The sequence below is a fragment of the Glycine max genome, chromosome 20, assembly GCF_000004515.6.
Source record: "Glycine max cultivar Williams 82 chromosome 20, Glycine_max_v4.0, whole genome shotgun sequence".
NCBI classification, from domain to species: Eukaryota; Viridiplantae; Streptophyta; class Magnoliopsida; order Fabales; family Fabaceae; genus Glycine; species Glycine max.
In genome coordinates, this window is record NC_038256.2 from 47,198,220 (window position 1) to 47,225,398 (window position 27,179).

At 32.1% G+C, this 27,179-nt stretch overlaps 5 protein-coding genes across 7 annotated transcripts; 2 read left to right on the plus strand and 3 right to left on the minus strand.

The window, feature by feature from the left end:
* On the plus strand, positions 1–2,439 carry CHI1A (chalcone--flavonone isomerase 1A). Its single transcript, NM_001248290.2, has 4 exons — positions 1–333; positions 436–594; positions 1,757–1,980; positions 2,073–2,439. The coding sequence occupies exons 1-4, from the start codon at positions 237–239 to the stop codon at positions 2,247–2,249; spliced, it is 657 nt and encodes a 218-aa protein (NP_001235219.1). The 5' UTR covers positions 1–236; the 3' UTR covers positions 2,250–2,439.
* Positions 2,440–4,891: 2,452 nt separating this feature from the next.
* Positions 4,892–7,019, plus strand: CHI1B1 (chalcone--flavonone isomerase 1B-1). The gene is made up of 4 exons (NM_001249826.3): positions 4,892–5,155; positions 5,446–5,604; positions 6,295–6,518; positions 6,657–7,019. Exons 1-4 carry the CDS (start codon positions 5,050–5,052, stop codon positions 6,846–6,848), a joined length of 681 nt encoding a protein of 226 aa, NP_001236755.1. The 5' UTR covers positions 4,892–5,049; the 3' UTR covers positions 6,849–7,019.
* An 889-nt stretch (positions 7,020–7,908) lies between these two features.
* On the minus strand, positions 7,909–9,119 carry CHI2-A (chalcone--flavonone isomerase 2-A). Its single transcript, NM_001249839.2, has 3 exons — positions 8,833–9,119; positions 8,420–8,643; positions 7,909–8,317 (listed from the first exon to the last, which is right to left on the minus strand). Exons 1-3 carry the CDS (start codon positions 9,098–9,100, stop codon positions 8,123–8,125), a joined length of 687 nt encoding a protein of 228 aa, NP_001236768.2. The 5' UTR covers positions 9,101–9,119; the 3' UTR covers positions 7,909–8,122.
* A 3,169-nt stretch (positions 9,120–12,288) lies between these two features.
* LOC100802244 (cationic peroxidase 1) lies at positions 12,289–14,246 on the minus strand. The gene is made up of 4 exons (XM_003555578.5): positions 13,951–14,246; positions 13,466–13,657; positions 13,204–13,369; positions 12,289–12,904 (listed from the first exon to the last, which is right to left on the minus strand). The coding sequence occupies exons 1-4, from the start codon at positions 14,239–14,241 to the stop codon at positions 12,489–12,491; spliced, it is 1,065 nt and encodes a 354-aa protein (XP_003555626.2). The 5' UTR covers positions 14,242–14,246; the 3' UTR covers positions 12,289–12,488.
* Positions 14,247–17,563: 3,317 nt separating this feature from the next.
* LOC100802774 (protein RDM16) lies at positions 17,564–21,904 on the minus strand. 3 transcript variants are annotated; one of them, XM_026127438.2, is made up of 7 exons: positions 21,384–21,440; positions 21,014–21,085; positions 20,813–20,936; positions 20,279–20,731; positions 19,993–20,187; positions 19,144–19,304; positions 17,564–18,732 (listed from the first exon to the last, which is right to left on the minus strand). In XM_026127438.2, exons 3-7 carry the CDS (start codon positions 20,852–20,854, stop codon positions 17,850–17,852), a joined length of 1,734 nt encoding a protein of 577 aa, XP_025983223.1. In that variant the 5' UTR covers positions 20,855–20,936; positions 21,014–21,085; positions 21,384–21,440; the 3' UTR covers positions 17,564–17,849. The 3 variants fall into 3 exon arrangements, with proteins under 3 accessions (XP_025983223.1, XP_003555627.1, XP_025983222.1); XM_003555579.5 differs by having other exon boundaries at positions 20,813–21,085; positions 21,384–21,904; XM_026127437.2 differs by lacking the exon at positions 21,384–21,440 and having other exon boundaries at positions 20,813–20,931.
* Between the last annotated feature and the right edge of the window lie 5,275 nt (positions 21,905–27,179).

The window sequence follows — 27,179 nt, forward strand, 5'->3', positions numbered from 1 at the left end:
TAAAAAAATCAATTTTCCATTTAGTTTGAGAGATAAATTATGTTTGTTTATTAAATAATTCTTTTTTCAATAATTCAAATAATATTAAAATTTCATCTTAAGTGAAGAGGATCTGTGCTCTCTAGATACATGCTATATGTATAGAAGATGTATGAAGTGTCTATATAAGTGATTGTGGTCTCATTCATTTGCAACAACACAAGCTGGGGTGTTAAATAGAAAAGAGGAGTTTGAGAATGGCAACGATCAGCGCGGTTCAGGTGGAGTTCCTGGAGTTTCCAGCGGTGGTTACTTCACCAGCCTCCGGCAAGACCTATTTCCTCGGCGGCGCAGGTTCAATTTCATTTAATTTCTGCATGCCTACCTCCAATTAAGTTTCTATGATAAGAAATTAAACAAAAGAATGAATTGAATTATGTATGTATATGCTTGTAGGGGAGAGAGGATTGACGATTGAGGGGAAGTTCATAAAGTTCACAGGCATAGGAGTATACTTGGAGGATAAGGCGGTGCCATCACTCGCCGCTAAGTGGAAGGGTAAAACTTCAGAGGAGTTAGTTCACACCCTCCACTTCTACAGGGATATCATTTCAGGTAAACCTACCTACCTACTTTCTCCATCTCTTCCTTTTTACTTTTTCTTAACATAACAAAATCAATAGAATTTTACTTCAGTATTTAATGTCAATTTTAAATGTTCATCTTTATTGTATGAAACTTTAATTTTAGTTGGATAATAACAGTAAACCAAGTAATTAAAGAATTGTATTTAAGTATTGTTCCAAAATATATAATTAACATTTTTATTTATTTCAAAAACTATTTTTCTCTTTTTCTTGATGGATAAATATATAAAATATTTAAGGATTGAATACATATAAGAACATTATTAAAAAAGACAATAAATGATATTATTTTTTTCTTTTAAAAAATAAACTGATGAAGTATTCCATACAGCAAAAGGCATGCTGATTATTATAATATTATAGACATATATAGTAACATGCCATGTCCACTCCGACACTATGTGATAGTGAGTGAATTAGGATCCATTTGATTTAAAGGAATAAAAGAGGCGTGAAAATGAATTAATTTGAGATAAAAGAAATATAAAATATTTCAATTAAGATAGTATAGAGATGTAAGACACACGCTAATATCTAAAACTTTAATCTCAAATACACTTAATTATAAATAAACCAAATTGCCTTAATGTTTGGTGAAGTGATTCATTTGTACGTAAGGTTGGACCTATAGGAAAAGATAGCATATAACATGGCTAAAAATTAATAATAAATTTGTGGGTTTTATTCTTTATTTGCTTTATTTTAGCTTTTATAAATTTTAAAAATTCTAAAAATAATTGTATCATTATCTATTGACATGTGACGTGTATTTAGATAAAACATTATATATCCTTATCATGTTATTAATATTAAATATTTATGGATTTTATCAATAACTAAATTTCGTTGAGAGACTGAATGATTATCTTTAGTAAAAAAATTTACTTTTAATCATATTTTTTTATTATAAGACTCGAATTCGAAACTTTATTTAAAGAGATCGAATCCAATATCATGAACCAACAATGGCTTATTATTTACATATAATTCATATGAGAATGATGGTTAAGATAACATGTTTAAATATATGTTACGTCAGAATTAAATGATTAATATAGATCATTAAAAAAATAAATCTATGAAGATGAAAAATTAACAATGGGAAGTTGTCTTGTTGTAAATTTTGTTAGGGCCGTTTGAAAAGCTAATTAGAGGGTCGAAGATTCTGCCATTGGCTGGCGCTGAATACTCAAAGAAGGTGATGGAAAACTGCGTGGCACACATGAAGTCTGTTGGGACTTACGGTGATGCTGAAGCCGCAGCCATTGAAAAGTTTGCTGAAGCCTTCAAGAATGTGAATTTTGCACCTGGTGCCTCTGTTTTCTACAGACAATCACCTGATGGAATCTTGGGGGTCAGTTGCTTGTTTTAGTTAATGAAATTAATATGTTTGCCTTGTCCTGTTCCACTAATATAAATTAATGTGCGTGCGTGTGTGTCTTACAGCTTAGTTTCTCTGAAGATGCAACAATACCAGAAAAGGAGGCTGCAGTGATAGAGAACAAGGCTGTATCAGCGGCGGTCTTGGAGACCATGATTGGTGAACATGCTGTTTCCCCTGACTTAAAACGCAGTTTGGCTTCTCGATTGCCTGCGGTATTGAGCCACGGCATTATAGTCTGAGAAATGAGAAGGATCAACTTTACCTTTTTCAAATATTCTTGTTTTTCTCCTTTCTTTCTTGTCGCTTGTCATGTATTTCTACTGTTTTATTAAATAATAAAATTGAGTTCTGTTAGAGTTGGTGAAACGAACATAATTTTTTCTTCTAAATTGATGAATGAGAATAAAATTTAAATTAGTATTCAAAAAATATATATATAAGGTATTTTATAATTTTTGAATGTAAAGTTGTAATTGAAGTCATAAATTTGTTTAGACTTTGTATTCAAAAGTCCTAGAGTATCTGATATTTTTTTGGTACCAATCTAAATTTTATCTCAGAAAAAAAATTACACCGTTATAATCATTTATCATAAAAAATTTATCGTTTATAATAGTTTGTTCTAATAAATATGTACCCTATTTGTACCAGGATAACAATTGATATAAGAGAAATAAGATGCATGCCGAAAAAAACAGAGAAATAAGAAAAATGTCCGAAAGGAAATTTATGCAAAATGCTTGAAAAGGTTTTGGCATAAAGTAAAACTGATAAAAAAGCATTTGAACTTTTTGAGAAAAAAAAAAGGAGTCATGAATCTATCTTTTCGATTTCTCATTTATTTATCGAAAAGGAATTAATTTGTTTTAAATTAATTAAACTTATTTTAAGTATAAATATAAATGTTTTAAAAAAATTGATAAATTTCACATTTAAAATTTATATTATTTACCTCATTTTTATTTTTAAAAAAGCACTAATTTTATAAGAACTAAAAATAATAATTTTGATTAAATCAAATAAACTTTTTTATAGAGAGCAATATCAAATCTCGCTTATTTTATAACGAATACAAACTTAAACATAAAATCAATTTCACAACCTAAATCTAAAACAAATTGCTTTTTGTAAGGTAAAAACCAAGAAAATTATTAAACTTTGATTAAAAAAATCACCAAGAAGGTGAATTAACAATCATGGAGTTATCTCAGTTTAATAGTAATATCAAATTCGAGTATTGATTATACAATTTTATTAAATTCTCGAAAAAAAATATTATACATAATAATTTTACTTAACTAGATCATCACAATTATCTCAGATGAAAAAATACATATAATTTTTTAAAATGTTATATATTATAGTTAGGATCAACATTTAACATTCAAAGTTAATTTTTTAAGGTGAAATCAACATGCAGTTAGTAGTATTTTTTTTGTTGGGAAAAATGTAAATTATATTAAACTCAAAATGATACAACAATAAACAGGGCATAAAATCAAAAGTCTTCCCAATACAAGAAGACTTATATCAAGATGTTAAAACAAATGCAACAGGTGCGTTTGTCTATACATAAGAAACTTAATCTTGCTAATAACCTCTATTACAGAAAATTGATAATCTTCAAAAATCAGCTTGTTCCTAGACAGCTAGATGCAGTGGATTGTAATTGCTATAATTAGACGACAACGTAATTTTTCTTGAATACCTGATGTGAATCTGCCCCTAATTAAATAGTCAGTAATGCGTTGTAAAGAAGTGAAACGCCTACGGAAAGGAGTCAAATCACGAATATGAGCCCAAACTTGAAGATATTTCCTGCAAGAAAAGAACAAACGAGCATTTGACTCAGTCTCATTTGAACATAAAGGGCAGAGGGAACCCTTGTTAAAAAAAGCAACTTTGTCAAGAGTAAGCAGCCAGTTCCTTTTAGCAAGCCACAAAATGAAAGACATCTTAGGAGGGATTGCTGGGTTCCATATAACAGAACACCAACTAACAGTAGGCCCGACACCTCTAATGTATTCATAGACTTTACCAACAAGCAATTGTTTATTGGTTCTCCAAGATTGAATCCTCTTTTTGGCCTCTTCCGTACTTAGCTCTTTGGAGATAATAAAGTTCCTTATTTGAATGATTTTCTTCATCAAAACTGAATCTGATTAAGAAGTATTGTAATTCCACACATCGCTCCCTCTGAAATAGTAATGGTGAACCCACCGAACCCATAGAGAATCTTTCTTACAATGAAAGACCCACAGGGGAAAGAAGCGCAAGGTTCTAGTCCTTAAGATTAAAAAGGCCTAAACCTACTTCTTTTTTCGGAGAACAAACTACTGACCAAGCAACCAAGGGCTTGTTTTTGCCAATATCCACTTTGCCCCACAGAAAATTACGGCACGAAGCGTTGATCTGATCTAGAACAGATTGCGGTAAAGGAAAAATTCTCATCCAGAAATTCATAGTTCCGTGAATAACTACTCTGATCAACTCTAACATACCTGCATAAAATAAAGACTTCTTGCTTCATCCCTGAATCAGGTCAATAATCTTGAAAAGCAAAGGAGCATAATGACATACATTTAATCTAGATGATAAAAGGGGAGCACCTAAGTATCTAAAAGGGAAGTCACCCAAGCTAAATCCAGTAAACTGCTGAATATGAGAAAACTCATAAGACCTAATACCAACTGAGTATATGATAGATTTATGAGAACTAATGGAAAATCCTGAAACCCTACAAATTATTCACCTACCCAAAACAATATTTAAAAGGAAAATACTATAACGTGATCCGTGAGTGATCCGTGAGTCTTGCCATTTTAAATCATTTTAAGAAAGACAAATGGTCAACGTTGGTGTTCGTGCGTGCCATATTATATTTTTTTTAATAAAATGTTATTGCAAGCTCAAGTGTGACCTGGCTCCTATAACAGTTGAAATGCCTTCTTTATAAACCATCTTACTTCTTCATCCTCTTCAACAAATTAAAACAAAACAGTCTCCATTTGACACAGTCCTAGTGGTGTACTACTTATTATGGCCACACCAGCATCCATCACTAATGTCACTGTGGAGTTCCTTCAATTCCCCGCACTGGTGACACCTCCTGGCTCTACCAAATCCTATTTCCTTGGCGGCGCAGGTTCTTAAATACTTTCATTATCCTTTGTTACTATCCTTAAATTATTTGCATGCATATTTGGAAAAAAAAAATATGTCTACCTTATTTTTTTAATATAAAGGTTACCATCTAAGCTAAAAATTTTCGATGCTTTTGCTAAGTACTGAAACTTGCAAGTTTTAAGAGCGTTGCTGGAGACACAAATTTGAGTATAGAATGAAAAAATAAAACTTGTAAAAAGGATTCATATGCATATGTTTATTATGCTGTAGTTTTTTTTTTTCTTTTACTTAAACAATTTACTTTTGTAGGGGTGAGAGGGTTGAATATTCAAGAAGAATTTGTGAAGTTCACGGGAATAGGTGTTTATTTGGAAGACAAGGCCGTGTCATCACTCGCTGCCAAATGGAAGGGCAAGAGTGCAGCTGAATTGCTCGACTCCCTTGACTTCTACAGAGATATCATCAAAGGTACTAAGCTTTTATAAAATTAACACGTTTCCACACCTTAAACCTAATTATAACTTCTAGTACTAATTATTACATGATAAATAAGTTTATATTAGCTTTCTTACTCTAATCTAATGGACTTTTTGCATGAGTAATTAATGTGGCTGTCATTTTCTAAGCATAGAATATGGTATCTCCTTTTACTATGAAAATTATATATTGGTTGGAATTTAAATAATTTCTTTGCATGCCTTGAAGATCTGATAACTTAGACAGCTGGATTTTGTCTTTTTTTTTTATAATGGGATTTTGTCTTGTATAGCTAAAATTCAATTAAAAAAAAACAACATTTTTCTTTAGGATACTTAGACAACTACTAATATTGTTTGATACATTCAATTCTGGGTATAAACTCAACTCAATTATTATATACTTCGGATCGAAATTCTTTCTCTCTCTTCTTTCTTATATTTCTTTAATCAAGTGGTAACTATTCAATATGTTGTCGTTTTCCCCTCATAATAAATTAAAACTTTTCTTAGTTGTTAATTTCTTTTATAGTTGAGGTAACAGGGAAAAATAAGAATATGAACAAGAAAATTTGAATCCCAATTTCAACCACTATTTTCTTGTGGCTGTAGGCGTACTATTCAATTGTTGCCACTTTCATTCAATATTGTTCAATGAAATATGACTGTGTTTATTAATTAGGCCCCTTTGAGAAGTTAATTCGAGGGTCAAAGTTAAGAACATTGGATGGTCGTGAATACGTAAGGAAGGTATCAGAGAACTGTGTGGCACATATGCAATCTGTTGGGACTTACAGTGATGAGGAGGAAAAAGCTATTGAGGAATTTAGAAATGCTTTCAAGGATCAAAATTTCCCACCAGGCTCCACTGTTTTCTACAAACAATCACCCACTGGAACATTGGGGGTTAGTATAATCACCAATTGCATCTGAAATTGAAGACTAGGAAGCTGCACTGCACATATATTATATATAGTTTAATTTTCTCCGTGGCAGCATGTTTTATATATTTTCACAAGTTTGATTAATTTTGTACAAATGCAGCTTAGTTTCTCGAAAGATGAGACAATACCAGAACATGAGCATGCAGTGATAGACAACAAGCCACTTTCGGAGGCAGTGCTGGAGACTATGATCGGAGAGATTCCTGTTTCCCCTGCTTTGAAAGAGAGTTTGGCTACAAGGTTTCATCAGTTCTTCAAAGAGTTAGAGGCCAATCCCAACATTGAAAACTGAGAGTTGCAGCAGTTGCCAACTATCTTTAGAAGACCTTGGAAACAAGAAGAAGAACAGCAAAAATTTGAAGAGACATCTAAATAATGTAACCCCCCCCTCCCCGCAGTTATGTGTGCACTTTGGTGGATTTGTACCCCATTTAATAAACGAGCAAACCAGTTATTGCTAATCATTTTAGTGTGCGTTACTTATCAAAATAAGAGAAGATGTTTGCATAAAAAAAAATTAAAATTAAGATGATCGTATTTAAATATAAGCTGTAGCCATTTCAATTAGAGGGTCAAAACTTACTCATTTTTCCATTCCCAATCCTACTGATCAGATTAGCATCTAAATAATTCCAACCACTGGAGATGCATTTCCAAAAGTTTGAAGCATTGTGTTTTGGAGAGACAATTGGTTTACCAGAGGAATCACACTTATATTTGGATTTGATGATGGTCTAGAGATTAAGTTTCAGGCAGCCTTCGTAAGCATGGCAAAATTGGTATCTCTAGCTTTTCTTTTCAATCCTAGACCACCAGCACACTTGATCCCATGAGAGTGGGTGCAGGTAGTGTTTTACCATTAGGTTGATCCACCCAAAGAAAAGAGGGGCACTGTTTATCCAAATAATCACAAAGAGCCTTTGGAATATATGAACCTGCTAGAGTAGGTTAAGGTGCCTGTTTGTATTTACGTTTGTTTCAAAATTATCGTTGCAAGTCAATTTTATCGATTTCCATTCAAACACACCAATTGACATTTTCTTAACTTGTTGTAACGGGGTGTCAAGCTAAGGTGACTTATTTTTTTTAAAAAAAGAAAAACTAATTTGTGGTAGGTTAAGTCTAGGGACCACTTTTCCCCTGCTTCCCGTGTTCTTTTTTCTTTTCCCCGATGAAAATGTATAAGCGTAAATGTCAAACGAATGAGAAATAAGATTTAATAATAAAATAAAAACAAGTACCCATGAAAATGACCAAGACCTTAGTCATGCCATGTGCTTATTTATTATTTTATATTATTTTCATGCACACTTGATGGAGCGTGTTTGATTAATTCTAAAATAAGCAAACAGTTAAGTAATGTAATTAGTTGCTTCAATTCCCAACGAAAAATCAAATACAGCAGTTCAGTACTTAGACATGGACAGTAAGAACAACACAATAATGTTGCTAGAAGTTTAGCACTTAGAAAAACTGTAATTTGCCCTTTATTTATTAGTAGCACAGTACTGAAAGTCACAGCAGAGTGGTAAGGGATTTTGATCTTGGGTTGATGATATAATGAGTTCACTTATGAGATTGAGGGTCACAAACCCCAGGCTCTTTGAATAAGTGAGATAATCTGGAGGCCAAACTCTGTTTTGCTGCAGGGGAAACGCCATTCTTACCTATCATTGACTCCAACACAGCCTCTGAGAGTAGTTTATTCTCTATAACAGCACTCGTAACTTCTGGAATGGTTTCATCACCAGAGAAACTTATCTGTTTTCATTACATTTACATGTATTAAAAAATTGAAACAAAAAAGTACTAGTTTTATTAGAATAGAATAAACATGGCATATGATGCATGAGTAAGACTAACCGTTAATGATCCATTGGGTGAGACAGTGAAAAGGATAGAGGAGCCTGGTGGGAATGTTAGGTCTTTGAAAACAGAAAGAAACTTGTCTATTGCTTCGGCTTCTGAATCTGTATAAATCCCAAGAGACCTCCAAATGGCCACACAATTTTCTGCCACTTTCTCTGAGTATTGCTGCCCCGTCAAGGGTTTGATCATTGTCACCTGCATAAATTTCTCGAATGGACCTGCATGCATGTTACAATCTCAATCTCAAAACATTGTTTTTTTATATATATAGTTTTACATCAATAACAAAACTCAATTCAACATCTTTAGTTAAACTAAAACAACCCTCACGAAAGTTAATGCATATGCTGGTGGTACATAATGTGACATATGATGCGGAAAAAGTGGTGAGTTAGTTATTTAGTTACCTGTAACGATATCTGAGAAGAATTGGTCGGATTCCGTTAACTGGTGAGTAGACTTGGTTTTCCACTTAACGGAGAGGAAGGAAAGGGCGTCGTATTGGAGGTAAATGCAGATGGCAGTGAATTTAACGAAAGCGTGATGAATTTGGAGGCCCCTGACGCCGGCGCCGGCGAGGAAGAAGGTGTTGGGGGAGCAGGGAGGCTTCACGGTGGGAGGGAATGTCACGTTCTCCACAGTTACAGAGGTTACGGACGGAAATGCCATTGCCATTGTTATTGAATGTGATGTGAATTTGAGAAACGTTTGGTTCCAAATTTAAGGAGTGGAGAATGGAGGTTGGTAATGGTAGGGGGTAGGTACTGGAATTGGAATTGAAAGGTGGCGCCCTCGCCAACGTTCATCCTCACCCAGCAGTCAATGCAATCCTAACCTTTCCAAATGTTAGCTTTCTGTCTTTTTCTTAACTATGTTAGCTTTGTGTGTCATAACTGTTGTGTAAAAACAAAAATAATAAGTTTTTTTTAAAAAAAAAAATACTATTTTAGCTTTATGATGAAGGATTAATTATGTTTCTATCAGCTTTTAAAATTTGTTAAGTTCTTATTTTTATTCTCAAAATAAAAAGTTGATCAATGTTAGTCTTTAACGTTTCTGTCTCTCAATATTATTTTTAGTTTCCACCATTAAATGTCAATATTAAATTATGAATGATTATTAATTTTATTATTATCTAATTAGGCCAAAAAAATACTTATCTAAACATGTTAAACAATGGTATTAAGTGGATATTTTTACATGTGTTTGCTGATTTGAAATAAATGTGAGTTTGATTAATTATAAATTAAAAATGTGAAAATGAGTTCGGCAAGGCATGTCGACTTTCCTTGTCCAACCTATCAAAACAATTTGGGTTGGATTTCACATTTCAAGGACTTAGTGAATTACCATTTGTTGGACTCTAGTTAGATTGTTGGGTTGTCATCAATTTATAAAATCCATCCCACCACCATTTTGCAATCCACGTGTTGATTGTTTGGGTGTATTTTTAAAGTAAGTTGAAATATAATTTTCATTTTGTTATTTCATCCAATTTATATATTTTCTATTTTAAAATAAAAACATTTAATTTTTAAATATTTGAAAATCAATAATTTTAGTATAATATTTAATTTTCATATGTTTTGTTTTGATCTAATTAAATTTTAGATCTAATATATTTATTTAAGGTTCATTAAAAATATTTAATTAATGAAAATATAAGAAACATAAATGTAAGTTGAGAATTAGATTGATTTTAAAAAATTAAGGATTAAATGTTTTTATTTTAAAATAAAAGAATGAAGATTATAAATTGGGCAAAACAAGAAACCTACTGTTATATTTTAGCATTCTTAAAAAAAATATTAGTATATTTGAGCATTTAAAGTGTAGTCCCCCATACCCTTTGTTTCAATTTTTATTACTCTATAGTCTCTTATTAAAACGGGCACATTGTATATATTTTTTTTCTTCTCCTGCCCGTGCCGTGAGTTGCTGTAGTTTATTAAGAATGGCTAGTAAATTTCCCCACTTGTCAATTACTATCATTTACGCACGCTAGAATGGTTGTTGGAATTGGGAGCTTTTGAACCAATTTCTTCCTCAAGATATCTACCATCAACCTGCTATGTTTTAAAAAGAGATGTTAACAACATTCTATAACGTAATTTTTTAACACACTTCTTTTTTATTTGTTAAAACCTATTAAAGAAATACAAAATTTTGCAAGTCTCATGTTTTTTTTAGTAATTCTTTCTCATAATTTTGTATTTTTTTCATGATTTTTAACAATTAAAAGCGAATGTATTAAAAACAGTATGTTAGAAAACATCTTCTTAACATCAAACAAAGTATAACATTTTTATTGGTTGAAAAGTTGAATAATAAAAGAAAAAAAAAAGAGTTTAATATATTAGAAATCATGTTTTAGTCATCCAAAATTTGTACTTTTTCGCACAAAAAAACATTTATTACTCTTAAGCAAAATTCATTGATATATTTCAATGTTTGGTTCTTTATCCAAGATTGTTTTAAGATTGATTCGGCTCGTTATTATAAAGAATGTTAGGTTAAACATACTTTCAGTTTAAATAAACTTATAATTTTTAATTTTAATAACATTTGTTTTTAATAACATCTCGTATCAAGGAATATATCCGTTTAGTAAATCCTATATATGTTTATAAAAATTAGACACATTCCAGTGAAAATAAAAAAAAGTTATCAAAATAATATATATATATATATATATATATTAAAATATACATCATTTGATTATTTTTTCTTGTTGTTTAGTTTTAAAATTTAACACAAATATGTAGATATAATTTAATGGTTAGATGAATAAAACTTATATTATATATCAAATTATTAAAATTATGTAATAATTATCAAAATTACATGTGTAATTTGATTCATCATATATATAGAGAGAAGGTTAAAATATTTAACTATTTTTATCATTAGAAGTTGTAAGCTTGGAATTAGATAATTAAATTTATAAATTATAAAATAATAGCATTTATTATAAATATATATTGTTGTTTTTCTCTACTAAAGAAAATGCATGAAATATTTTTTAAAAATTATTAAAAATAATTACATTTTAATTTCCCTTTTTTTTGCTTTTAATAATACTATCTACCATCTATATGACTTAATGTTAGTTTGGTAGTCATGTTTGAATATAATGCCCAATAAAAAAATGTCACCATATGAAACCAATTTCATTTTTTAGTATTGTTGATCGGTTAAGATAGTAAGAAGGTAAAGAATATATATATATATATATTACCTTATCTTATCTTGTATCAAATTTATGGTTTCGATCGGTGGAAATTCAATGTTTAATTTATAAGAAGGATTTTCTCTCAATAACAAAACAAATATAAAGTTATCTGTAAAGAAATTACTATTTCAGTTAAAGATAAAATATGTCTTTAATGAATGAATTTTCATGGATTTTGGACTGCGATAGTGTATAATTGTATATAGTTGAAACATGGAAATAAAATCTGCATTTGACAGCACTGTGTGTGGTGACTGGTTTTCCCCGATTAAAATTGCAAATTTCTATATGAAATATAAAAGAGATAAGAAAAATTATTGGGCGAATTCAATATCTATATTTATGAATAGAACTAAACATGTGAGACAAATATAATCTTAATCAGGTTCACGAGTCCTTAACTACATATAGGAAAAACATGAATTCTCTTCGAGTTTTGTCATATACCAATTTATTAATTCTATATAGTCAAGTCAACATCCTAGGCCTGCAATGTTAATGCCCCGATCGAGCTAAGCAAAAACGCGTTTCTGCATAAATAGATAATTAATCCATCATAATATAGCCTAGGAAAGTGGAGTCAATACGCACAGGATCTATAGATTGAATAGTATGTCACGGATCTTTATGATGATAATTATGCATATTAATTAGTAGTAGTTCAATACAAAAGCATACTTTAATTGACAAATTGCATTAGATTACACTTGACGATGAATTTAACGTATAATTTCAATAACATGCAAGGCTTTAATTTATTTAAAGAATACACCCTGAAATTAAGCATCGTAGCCATAAATATTAATATTGATATCAACAAGTGTACATTATTCAGGAGACAGTGGTTGATGGTGGATTGACTAGCCTGCAGTTTTGCCTAATCTGACCGTTGGAGCCAGTTAGTGGGGTGAGCATGCTCATCTTAAACATTGCATCTGCAAAGTCCTTCTTGAAATTTCCCATGTTTCTGCTGTATCTATTTACTTGATCGTTTGTGGGACCAGATCCATTGTTCGTGAAGAGTTGTTGGTCCGAGTGTACTACACCCTTTAGCTGCACCAAGTTCTTGTAGAATGCATTGTCAAATTTGAATGGTGTGGTGGAATCGAAAGGAGACAAATTGTCATCACCACCTTCGAAGGGACACAATGCTTGCATTTGTTGTGCAAATGTCGGATCTATGTTGCTCTCGTTGTAAATCCTCGCTCTGAAGAAACGGCATCTAACTAGTCCGATTGTGTGACCACCTGAACATTATAAAGAAGATAATTCAAAAGGGTCATTATTCTTTGCACAAATTAAGATTGATTATAACAATCATTTTAACTATATATAGCAGTTCTATATATTCTATATATATATACACTAGTTAATTTGCTTGGTGATATAAGGTTTGATCAAATAGTTGAAAGATGAAGGAAGGAGAAAAATGAAATTTCTAATAAAATTAACAAACTAACATTTGTCAAAAAAAAAAAAAATACTAGTTAATTTACTCGTACAAAAGGTAATGTTGTAACTAAGTATGTTAGGCAATTAATTTTACCTGATAAAGTAACAAGTTCTTGGGTAGTGAAATTTTTCTTGGCGAAAGCAGTGATGAGGCCACTAAGATCCAAAAAGGGAGCTGGTAAATCTGAATTGGCTTCGTCTAAACTTGCTGTGGTTGAATCTCTTCTGCCTACTTGTACTTCCCATTTTTGTCCACCAAGCTGAGACAATTAGTTAAAGTTTTCTTACATCACTTTCTTTAATTTCATCATAATAATATGATCAATTGAATTAGATAGTAATTAGTAAGTACTTACAGCAACAACAGCGTCTCTCGCAGCAACGGCTAAGATGTCAGCACAAGAGACAACACCTTTACACATGCCTTCCAACTTAGATTTTATGTTGTCTATGACTTCAAAACCCCTAAGGGAGTTAGCATTAGGAAATGAGTTCTTCTCGCCAGTGAAATTTGCCGTGTCGTCTAACAACACCGATGCATCACATCCCTGTAAGTCAAAACAGAATATCAGTTTCTTATAACAAACACACTATTAACTTTTCATGTTCAATGTCATCTGATCAGTCAATTTCTATGTTACACGTAATCTTGAATTTTTTTTTTAATTTACGAAAAAGAATTAATAACATTGTAAACATGCAACACACAACATCCACAATCACATGGTGAATATATACTATATAGTATTAATGTAGTAGTAGGCAATAGAGTTATTTTAATTTGAATGTAAGATACTTATGCAAATATATATAAAGATGTTAAGAGTGAAATGAGACTTGCTTGAACGAAGCAGTCATGGAAGTGTAGTCGGAGCAAGGAGGCCCCCATGCGACTCTCATTGCGCACAGCACGTTCCACTTCTTTCCTAATGGTGGTAAGGGCTTTGGGACAACTTTTATCATAGAATTTTGAGGATAACTGAGCTGAAGTTACCCCGATAACACATGAAATTAAAATCAACGAAAACTTTAGTTTGAAGAACAAAGAGAGAGAACTTATTGCAGCCATTGCAAAGGGTACTTCTACTAGTAGAGGTTTTAAGAATATATATGTTGGGTGGGTTATGGCCATGAATTGAAAGTGTTAGGGTTATATAGAAGGTTCAATGAGCAACATGTTTTTTATTTACACACTTAATGTCCACACCCTCCGGGTCAACTGTGCATATTCAATCATATTTAAGAAAGAATATTTTGACTAAAGCAATATGGAGGATGTGGAGAAGTGGACCTGCAAAAGGCATGCAAATGATTGAGATCACGAAACCGTGTATAATGTCAAGTGTGTTAGCTGTATCGTGCTAAATAGTTTTGACTTGATCAAAACTCTTGATCATTTCATTGCAGGACACTGCATCTGCACTCAATCTACAAGGCCGGATCGAGCCAAGTATAAGAAAAAGCAATTGTTTATAGTTGTCGTCATGCTTGGATTCCCATCTTTATTGGGTTCTGATCCCTTTCTCTTCAATTTGGTGGCCAAAATAAAACTAGAGAACGCTTCTGCTCTAATAAAACTTTCAGATACAAACTAGGAGAAAAGATTTTTTTTTTCTCCTTGTGTATAACTGATATTCTATAAGCGGACAGACGTATGAGGGTGATTTGGTAATACTGTATCGTAGGTTTATTATTATTATTATATAAATTTATGTAATCTATTAATAATTTATAAGAAAAAAATAATTGTTCTAAGACACTTATTAAATCTTGTTAAATATTTTTATTTGCATGCGAGCGGGTAATTTTCTCTTCAGAATTTTGGTTGTTGTTCCTAACACTTCGTAAGAAATTAGAGGAAAAAATTAATAACTTCATATCTTGAGGATAGGTTTTTCAAAAATAAAAGATATTTTTACGATAATGCAACAGATAGAATGTCCCACAGTACCAGAATATAGGGTCGTCATCATTTCTTCAATGAAAATTGCTTCCGTTGAAGACGTTTGTGACATCTAAAAAACATAAAAGGACATCCTTCTGTACATGTGGATATACATAATAATTAAAATTTTAGTAAACTTATATTTAAATTTGTAATTGTTATTGGACAAAATATATTCCATAAAAAATAAAATAGTTGTTAATTATTTGCTTATAGTTGATTGAGAATAAGGAGATTCAACTAGGGAGAGTAAAAAACTATTTTTAATATTTATTGGACAAAATTGAAAAAAAATAAGGCATGTAACTCGTGGTTTATAATGTTAAATAATATGTATTTTTGTTATTTCAGTTATTTGTGACGCTAGTTTAGTCGTGTTACTTTTGATTTTATATTTCTCTTTTTTCACTCTTGTATATTCAAACTTGCATTTTGTTAAATGTAATTAAATCATGTGCTACTTTTTAATAACTTATCAAATTAGGTAGTGGTAGTATTGATACTCGCTACTAACGGTAAGATCATATTGACAAAGGGTAATGACTGATGGTGAAAGTCATAAGTATTGAATGAGGGAGAGTAAAAAGCTATTTTTAATATTTATAGGGAAAAATTGAAAAAATAATTCATGTTAATGTTAAATATTATATATTTTTGATATTTCACTTATTTGTGATGTAGTTTAATCTTGTTACTTGAGTTTATATTTCTCTATTTTCACTCTTGTATGTTCACACTTGCATTTTGTTGAATGGAGTTAATTCATGTGTTAATTTTTAATAACTTATCAAATCTAGTGGTAGCGTTGACACTCACTACCGATGGTAGAGTCATAGTAACAAAGTGTAGCAACTGATGGTGAAAGTCATAGTCACAGACGATGGTCATTAGCTTATAGTAACGATGAGGAATGACTTCTTTCGTCTAGAGTTAGAGACTTTAAGTATCTTTCAATTCATTTTATCAAAGAGACTAATTAGTGAATAATTGTTGTTGACCGGAAAAAAACTTTACACGTGAAAAAAATTAACACAAATTATCACTCTAAATAAGTAATGGTAAGTGGTGGTACAATAATGATAAATGTTTTGAAAAACAAAATATCCCTTTGGTTTTAAAAATTAAGGTTCAAATGTTTTAAAATTGAATTAAAAACTAATTCTATTTTAGCTGAAATAGTTTCATAATCACTCGAATCAAGCCCTCACGTGCTTCTATGTTATTTGTCGGGATATCTGAAAATTTGTTTATCATAGTTTTCATAATTTCTTGTTAATAGTGTTTGCAGTGCAATTTAATTTATTTTTTAAAAAATAATCTAAAATTAAATATAAAATAATGTACATTCCAACTTGAATGTAATATCAAATTAATCTTTTGTATTCGATATGGCAGGCTTTTTTAATTTTTTTCACGTAACTTCCAAAAATATTTTAATTTGATAATTAACAAAATAAAATCTAATGACTAATTGGAGATTTCTATTGACCCTAACTCTATTAGTTATTGTCCCTACTATGGGTCTGACACCTTTTTTTTTTTCACAAATATCCTTTTCATGAAAATACAATTCTGTTATATAAAATCATGTTTCTGTTATTTATTGAAGGGGTGCAAATAAAAATAAGCAAAGAAAACATGATTCGGTTATTTTTTAAAGGAGTGCAAAAAAAAAAAGGGAAATATGATTACAATGCACATGTACAATGAATTATTCTTTGAAGGGGTACGAGAAAAAAAATGAAAATATAATTCCACTCGGTAAAATCATGTTTCTATTATTTTTCAAAGGAGGTGCAAAAAAAAAACAATAAAATTGTGATCCCCTTTTTTTTTTCCAACACAATCAGAACTACTCTTCTGTTGCCCGTTCTTCCTCTACTAGAACATATATAATGATGATAGGGGAACACGAACCGAGGCAAGGAGTTGCGACGGCACATGACGTTGTTGGTGATGTTGCATTGGACTGTGAGGTGGTGATGCAGTGAAGGGTTCCATTTGAGGAGGTAATGGAGCGGTGAGGCCAATGCCAATGTCGCACAGTGAGGTGGTGACTCGTGGCCTTGGTGGGGGTGAAAAGAAGGGAAAGAGGGAGAGGGGTAAGGTGTTTTCTCACGTTTGGGGAGCCAATAGCAAATGGAGTTGGGGCCGATAGTAACTCCCCCCAACTAATTCAGTAATAATAAACACTTAAAAATGAGATCTGCATCACTAAGAATAAAATCAGTTTCGAGCCCAAATAGGCTCATCCAACAAGTATTTGCTGGACCAATAGGAACCATGTGACCCTTCAGCTCTAAATTTGAGTGGATTGGGGATTCATCAACGGTGTAAAAGTGTTGATGACACTAGCTCATCCATCGCCACAGATATCTTTCGCACCAACTCTTTATTAAGAATGGCTTTAGTGGAGAGTTGAAACGCAGCGGGCATTATTCGGCTATACCAGAAGGGATATCAATAAAAGCATATTAAAGTCCGAGTTTAAAGAGTCGGAAACAAAGTAAAATCCCAAAGGACAAAATTTTAAACAAATGTGGTGTATCACCTGCAATCCGTAGCATCTCTGACGCTACCAAACCCGACATGACAATGTATGCACCACGAAATGGTGTAGAAAATTTATAATGATTGTAGTAGTAGATGTCATTGGCCATTGGAAACAAGGGAAGCACTAGCAGCTATTCGGTTTATTATTTTGTTTAAAACACTGCTTAATGCAAACCGTAAAACCGATCACTAACCAGAAGAATTTAGCCAAGCAGGCCAATAACGGAACACTAGAAGACAAGTCAAACAGCTTCATCTTCTACGTAGTTCACAGCTAGGTCCCAATAATGAGGAACACCAGCATCCACAAAAACTTTACGGCCAGCTGCTTCGGTGATGCAGTCATGAACACTGAACCTATTGAAGCTTGGTTTGGCAACACTTCCTTGCCACACCAGAACACACTTATTGATAGGCTTATCATCATCTGAATCTTCATTTTCTTCTGTCTCTTTTGAAACGTCAGTCCAATTAATACGTCTGAGCATAAGTTTCCCATACCTCTTAATTGACTTGTTTCCACCTTCCACCACAACAACACTAATGCCATCACAAATCACTGCACATCCAGTTAACCGGTTCTCTTGAGCATTAACATCAACTCTAAAGCGGGCCTTTGGATGTGAGAGATCATTTATCTTGTAAAGAGAGACAAGTGTCTCCACTGTATTTGGGTCATCAAACAGCTTTCTTTCCTTCTTCTCCCGCAGCTCAGCAGGAGTAAGTTTGCGTGCAATATTCCTATCTATGTGAGCCTGTTCACGCTCAGCAGCTGCACTACGTATTTCCTTTTCAAGCCGAGTAGGATCTTGAGTTGCTTCAGTGCCAAGTACTTTCATTAAGTTGCTAATCTTGACCTTTGGTTTTGGTGGTTCTATTACACCCTGTCTTATCATCTCCTGTCGCTCTTTCTCCTTGGCTATACGTCTTTGTGTTCGGAGTTTCTTCTGTTCTTGCTTAGTTAGCTTCAATGGTTGAGGTGGTGGAGGGGCAGGCTCAGCAGGTGGTTCAATTGGACGAGGATGCTCCACATAAAAAGTGATCTTTTCCATTTTCAGTTTATCTTCACCTATGGTTCCATTATCAATATCACCATAATTTCCAGAATGCAGAAGAGGCACATCCCTGATACATTCAAATAGTTAATTCAATAAATATGAACATGTTGAACCAGGCAATAGTAGATACACAGATAAATACTGTGAAATGTTCTTAGTCAGGTTCAATTTACCAACTAGCAATGGTGCTTTCACACTTACTATTCAACCAGTACTCTAGCAGTCTGTTTTGAAACTACCAGGCCGGTTTATTCCAGTTCGTCACATTTTATCTTCTAACAACTATAGTTACCATTACAAACAGAAACAAAAGAACACAAGGTCATAACTAAATGAAGTCTTAAACAGGCATATACAATATACTTGTTAAATCTAAATTGCTAAAACTTGTGACATTCAAATAACACCCTTAAAAAACAATCAATAACCTTTTACAAACATAAATAGAAAGCAGTAGTTCGGGTAGGCATAAACTTACCACCATTCAATTTCTGGAATTTGGTCCTTGGGTTTTTCTTTGATTACAACTCTCTCTGTTATTTCTATTAGGTTTGGATTTATATCAGGAGCAGCCTTTGCCTTTGCCAACTGTGCTTGTTTGGCCTTGTGCTCTTTTGCTTGAGCTTCTCCAAATTTACTCTGCATGAGCCAAATAATAACAACTGTTAGGAAATCACTTCCCACAGCAATAGACAAACCAAGAACCCAATCAGTGGGTTGTGATGCGGATGATATGGAGAAGCTTTGTATCAGTTTAGTTTCTTATTTCTGGCCATTGGTGGCTGGAAAACTCAAATAAAGCATTGTTCTTGGCAACAATGCCTCTGTGCTGCACAAGAGTCATAAAAGAAAGAAGCAGCAGCGAACGTAAAACCAGCACTCAAAGAGATGAGTAGCATCAATAAGGCATGAGGTTAGGGTTTTGATTTTGTTCTGGGGAAGCATAAATTGGAAAACACATACAGTAGTTTTAAATAGCATAAGCGGAGGGAAATGGGAGCAAGTGAAAAAGAGTATAGTAACGGATTAAATTTTCTTGGGAAAGAAAATGGTGAATGGAAAAGGAAAAAATAAGGACAAAGCAATGGAAAAAAAAATCATGGTGGATGCCTACATTTTGATACCATGTTAGGAAACATGTTTCAGAGGAGAAAAGTATTATTACTCAAAATGGAAGTTTATTAGAATGAGAAAAGTGAAATTACAAAGAGTATAATGGGCTTATATAGCCAACTAGTTTCCTACTTATCTATTAATAACAAAACTGTTAAAGCATGTGCAAGGCAATTGAAAAGAGTGAACTGGATAGATGGACAGATAAAGATACCTTCAATTTGATTGTTTCAGCATCTCTTGACCATTTTCCTTCCTCCACAAACTGGAAATTCATCCTCTTGGGTCGCAGGAGCTTAGTTTTGTTGATACCCATTGTTGCATCAAAATGAGGATTAGATTCAGGATCGACATCCAATACAGGTTTTAGTATTTCAAATGCATCTTTCTTCTGTTTGTTAATGTTGACCTGGAATGTTCAGTACAAATTCTAGTGTCACGACATGAAACCCAATCCAAGTAGGAAAAAAAAAACTAATAAAAGCAATTAAACAGCACACCTTTAATGTACTAAGGTTGCTGGGTTTAGTCACATTAACAACATTTCCATGTTCATCTATTTCCCGTCCCTGAGCATCAAGACGAAGAACAGGGGCCTTGGTGGGTTTCTGTGGGATAGCAACATCTGTTACCATCTGATTCTGACCAGGAAACGTATTAATTAGAGGAGCAAATTGTGGATCCGGGCGAAATCCCAGCCTGGCAGCAAGCTCTTGAGCACGCCTGACAGCTTCAAAGTTTGGTAGAGTTGCAGTACCAGTAGCACTAGTGGCAGTAGCTGGAGGATTTGCAGAAGCAGTTGAGGCGGAAATTGACATATTTGCAACATGGCCCATAGAAGCTGAGGTGGAAGTTATTAATGCCACTCCAGCATTGGAAGAGGGCATTGTAGATTCAGTCTTTGAACCCAAGTTTGAGCTTCCTTGCAAAGTTTGGGTAGAACTCTTATTCAACTGCATAACCAAAAGCATAGCTACAATAAGATAAATAAATGAGTATTATCTGGCAGCTATAAAAGAGAAACATTAACATACCTGAGGAATTTTCTTGAGCTTTTCTGACAACTCTTTCTGCATTTGTAAAGCTTTCTTAGCCTTAGCAAGGGCATCAATAGAGAAGCTTCCAGTTTTTCCAGCAGTTGAAGAAGGTCCATCTGTACTAGATTTTCCAGCAACCTCATGAGACCTGGTAATACTAAGACCCTTATTTTCATTTGTGGTAAAATTCGAAGATACCTTGATAGGAATGGAAGAAGGAGGGGTCAAAGATGTCTCGGGCGGCACACTGGCAGGTGATCCCAATGCACCCTGAAAGAGCAAAAAAGGATAAAACGCCAGTGAATGTGTGTCCCTCTCTCCAACAGGACAGGAATAATTAACAAAGAATTAAAAACGACGCATAAGATAACAAAATATCTCTCTGCACAAACCCACCTATCAATAAGGTTAAGAGACAGTCAATCAAATTACATAATAAAAGATGGATTATCTCATACACTAGCAATCCCATTCTAATTCAGTAAGCAGTAACTGAAAGCAAACAACCCTACAATTTATTAAGAACATTGCGAAGGCAAAGATAAAAAGAAGAAAAGAAAGTACTGACGTTTTGGAGAGACGCAGTGTCTTTGAAATTGGTAACTTCCTCCTTAACCTTGGCCTCGTGAACGGCTCTAACATTATCACCACCGTCTTCTTCTTCTGCATCATCTTCCTCCTTTTTTACTTTATCCCCAAACTTCCTTCGTTCCCTCCTCTCGTCAGAAACCCTAATTTTATTATCCAGGAAGTCCATGTCCTCGCTGTGCTCCCTCTCCTTCCGCTTGTGAGAATGCGAATATTCCCTCTCCTCATCGCGTTTCACCTTCGACCTGCTACTTTCTCTTTCGTAAGCCCTATCCTTATCCTTGCTTCCTTCGGTGTCCCTGGATTTGTGGTCGCGCTTGTGATTCCTGTCAGATCGATGGTGGCGGTGCTCATCGGAGTCGCGATGGCGTTCCGAGTGACGATCTCTGCTTCTCTTCTCGGGTTTTTCTATATCGTCCATTCCAGGGTTTGGGAGATGATTCCTCTCTCTCTCTCCTCTATTGTAATTTGGGTTAGCTTTTAACTTCCAAACTAAAAAATTTAAGCGACTGAAAAGTAAAATCATGTTATGATATATAATTTATTGTTTATCAAATTGTATGTCAAAGTATGATTTCATTTTTAATTTTTTTTAAAATACTCATTATGATAGTTTTTTTTTAAAAAAAATACTCATTTCGGTAATTGCCCTGCAGTTAGACACATTCTCCTAGTATAGTATAATTAGAATATTTTATTTTTTTTGTTTAAATTAACATTAATTGATAAATATTTTTGGATTCAAATCTTAAGTAAACAATTAGTTAAATTTTTAAAGAAAAAAATTTATCACCCGTAATAGTTGTATCTAATTCCAACTAATTGCCTAGGAGAAACTTGTAGTCTATAATTTTATTTATTTGATTGATAAATCTCTAAATAATAATAATAATAATAATATTATGCTTATATCTACAATCATATTGGAATTTGGAATACATATTAATCCAAAAGATTTTTTTTCTCTCATAAAAACTTGTGTAAAAAAAGTTAACTACTTTTACCACCAGACTATGTCACGTCAACCAAGTAATGTACACTTTATTCTAAGCATTATTTCATTCAAATCAATCAATATATTTCCCTAACTTTCAAAATTCTTTTTAAATCAGTCAAGCTATATATAAACTTTTTGAATGAATAATAATTAAATTAATTATAATTCCAAAGAATTTTATATTAAATAAAGATGAAATTTTATTTTTAAGATTTAAACAAGTTGTACTGGTTGTTGGATTAATTAATTTTTTAATTCCTAAATATTTTAAAATTAGGTTTTTAGTCAAAGTTTGACAGATCAAGAGAATTCAATTTTTTTACTGAAGATTTTTAATCCCTTAAAAAAGGTTTGAGTGACCAAAGTTCCTAATTTTTTAAAAATTAAAATTTTAATTCCTAAACAAAAATTTAAATCCTATTATTTAAACTTATATATAGTCGGATTAAATGTATAAATAGGAATAGTGTACTTATGAGAAGATTTTCACATATAAATCTTATTGTTCAAAACTAATAGTAATAAAAAAACTGATAGTAATAATTAAGAATCAAATAACCATTATTTTCTCAGAATAAAAGTTTTCAATGGTGTTAGAAGAATTTTTCAATTAATCTAAGTAAGTTAGAAGAATTCAAAATGAAATCGACTGATTAGCACATAATAAGTTAAAAATTTTCATTTTTTTCTCTTAATTGGGCATAACATGCTTTCATATATAATTTGTTAGTCAATATATATTGATTTAAGTAAAATAGTTCCAAGGTCCTAGAAATTCATTATAGGGATTTATAACTAGTTGTTAGAGTCACAAAAACAAAATAAATAACTCCCAGAAGATTTGTTTGCAATAAAATAGATTAAATTGTTAGACATATTGATTTATCAATAAAAGAAATTTAATTTCACTACCTTTTAAGAAAAAATTATAATTTATTCAAATAATATAAGTTTAACTAATTTCATTTTTTATGTTAAAATAGAAGTATTATAATGAGACTTATTTTCAAAAATCTATAAAATAGTAATTTGGTACGTTAACCACATGGATTTTATGTATGTTAAAGGGCTAACCCATGAATCTAATGAGGCCTATGCTTCCTGTACCCCACATTTTGGACCTGCACCTCTTTTAATATTATGGCAAACACAAAATCCCAAAAACACCCTAGCGGCCACCTTTTCCCCTCTTCTTCCTCATCTGCGAACCCTAAACCTTTTGTGCACCCCGTTCGAGTTTGTTGACGTTTGTTGCAGCCCAGACAAGAGCCACCATAGACCACCACAATGATAGATGACCACCATCGCACCCCCTTTCACAGCCAACAACAAAACATTTTTTCCTATAATGTTTTGTTTTCGAAATAGGGTAATCTATAAGTCTGCTTGTGTTACAAATTGGGTAATATGTTTGGGTCGTAAGAATTGTTATTCTCCGGATCAGGAAATCCGCAAGCCTTTGTTGGTATATTCTGGATCATATGATCTGTAAGTTTAATAGGTGAATTCCAGAATTCGTAATCCAGAATGAGTGATGAAATAAGGGAAGCCAATTACGGATTACCTATTCGGAAATATTACGTTTAGACATCAATTCCGGATAAGGTGATATGGAATATATTTTTTTTTTATTTCCTTGTTCTTGTGAAATAGTTTTTTCATTAAAAAAATTAAGGTTTGTTAGAAAAGTACATGGTTAATCTTAAGTGATTTGGGGAGTTCACGTCAGTGAGTGACATAAGAAGTTTAAAACATTCAAATAGTTTGGGAACATATGTAATTTTTCATGCTTTTGTATGTTATTTGTTTTTGCTTTTGAATAACAGCTGGGTTAAAAAGTATTAAAATCCTTCTCATATTGTTGTGGGTTCTCAATGAATATAGATACAACGATTAGCAATAGTCAGAATTTTTGGTTTTCGATTCCCCCTCTTCTCTTTCTGGGAGAAGCAACAATAAAGGGAGGTACAATGTTACGGGTGGAAAGGAAGTAGCTCCAGTTTAGGGGAAATGAGGATAAGAGAGGAACTAGGAACTTAAAAAAGCAGAAAGGAAAATTTGGAGGTGCAGGTAGCAACAGCCTCTTATAGGTCCAACACTTTTTTTATATAAAAAAGGCCTTGACGTTGGACGCTGGCAATTGTCATCTTCGTAAGCGATAAACATATGACCAATGTCCTTGCATGCTCTCTCATCGCTAAACAATCTGATTCCATAATTAGGAAAACTAAAGTTTGTTTGGTCGTGGGATTTAAAAAAAAAAAAAAAATTAGTGTGGATTTCATACTTTTTTCTCTTTTATTTTATTTTAAATATTTCTTCTTAATTATTTTCTATTTTTTTTTCTCCCACATAACCAAACATACACTAAAGGGGAACAAATTAGATACCAATGTCTTTGACTTTTGAGTGTCATGTTCAATTTATTTTGAGCATCCGAAAAATTTATTAGAAGAGGGCACTACCTAGTTCCAAAGTCAGACTACATGTTACAGGGTTCAACTATTTGGATCGTATTTAAGAGTGAAATATGAACATGATAAAAGTCTTAATCTTATTATAATTGTTGGGAAAAATATTATACACTAGTATATTATAAACAAATAAAAATATAAAAAAGAGAATTATAAATTTAAAGTATCAAAATATTTTAGATGAAAAAAATTCATTCAAATGGATAATCTACTAATTCACTCCTATATACTCTTACACATAACCCACACGTAAATTCTAATATAGTAATGGAGTTCATTTTTAAGACTTAAAGTGTAAATAAAAAGTAAACTAATAAAAGAATTGAAAGACTGAAAAAGGAGACAAGATAAAAAAGAAAAATTGTCTATAAACCAAAAAGGAAAAAGAAAAAAAACTTAATAAATGAAGAGACAAGATAAAGAAAAAGAATAAGTTATATTGAAAAACAAGGTATAACTAGACATGCATTTGAAAGAATCTTATAATAGAATAGAAGATAATTATGAGTCTAAGAGTGCTACGATTTTTTTAACACGGTTGAAAGTGGACCAACAACTAAAAACCAGCTAATACATCTTCTTACACTTTTAAACCGTAAGTTCTAATAATAATATCCTTGCAAAGTTTACTTTACTGTTTACACTACTCTCCAACTCTCTTCTTCACATTTGACAATATCCAATTATCCATAACTTACTTTTTGGACTAGCCCGAGGGTCATTTTTTTATTTATTTATGTACATCCAAATTAATATATATCTCTCACTAACCACTATTTCACGGACAAAGCTTTTTCGAGCGGGTCTGTCTTTTCACTCTGTGGAAAGGCAATTACCATGATCCGGTAAAAAATAAAAAATAAAAAACTAGTCCAAAATGATGCATTTGACACCTTTGAGTAATTAATTGACGGTGCGTGATAATGACAATGACGTAAGGCAAAATTCAAAAACAAAGAAAGAGTTTGTCAATGCTGAGAAAACTTGTATAGACTAATATACAGTACGAAATTCCAAACACATAAGACAGTGACAGTTAACTAAATGAACAAATTAAACAAACACTTTTCTCTTTTTTATATTATCAGTTTTATAGATAATTAATTTTTATTAGAGAATTTAATCAGTTCTAATAAATTATCTTTTCTAATTATATTTTTTATCTACGAGATTTAAGATTTTACTTAAGATCACTCTGGTCAATAGTTTATTAGTAACAAAGATCTCTAGGTGGACAATAGTGTAGGCTCACACAAAGATAATTTGAAGGAACACATATAAGGTAATGGTTGCGGAATGAATTAATGAAGGTGCACATGCACAACGTTAATGCCCAATTTCTGTTTTGACTTTGAGTGGTTTACTTTACGTACGCAGCCAACACACAAAGTTTTATGTATTAGTGAGAGTTAGCTTCCAAGTTGGTAAATGCAGGACGGTAGCCCATCTGCATTAACTACCATGTTTCTGCTTTTTATGTATAACTCTATTCAACACAATAAAGGTAACGTGTGCTTTCTCCATTAATTATTTGCTACTTTTGCATTTTATATTATACCATGGAAGTTGCCCATGCTTGTCAATGGGAACCCTTTAAATACTATACAGGATATGCCTAACAAGACAATCCAATTCTTCTTTCCTTCCTATATATTCCAAATAAAGTAATACCTACGGTTTAGGAAAAGGTTTTAGATAAACGTAGCCATTTAATCATTGTTGTTTATTTACGGGTTTTTTTTAAGATAAATGTTCTAAGTGTGAACCTCATTAATTTATAGTCGACATGCATGCCCCAAAATGAACTTCAGACTTAAGACCAATGAAATGAATTTGTACTTCACAAAATTTATATTATTTTTATGTCATTTCATTTTTAGATATACAGTAAAATAAAACAAATATAATGATAATATTATTATTTTTTCTTCATTTTAACTTTAAAAAAATCCAATTCTTATGCACTATATGGGAGGTAAACAAATCATATTGTCAATTAATAAAATATTATTATTAATTTAACCTCTTTTAAAATGATTATTATAAAAATCAATCTCACTATATGTGTTTTATGATTAGATAATAATATTTAAAAATTATTTATATTCTATATTAATATATAGATTATTTAATCGTAATTATCTACTTATAGATATTCTTGTCATTTTTTGTTTCGGAAATAGATAGATTGAAAATGAGAGTCATAAGGTAGGAATCAATAACGCTAGGTTGAAGAACCCTTCTACCTGCATTGACATGAACGCGCGCTGACAAATATGAAGCCTTGAACCGAAGACAAGGGAGG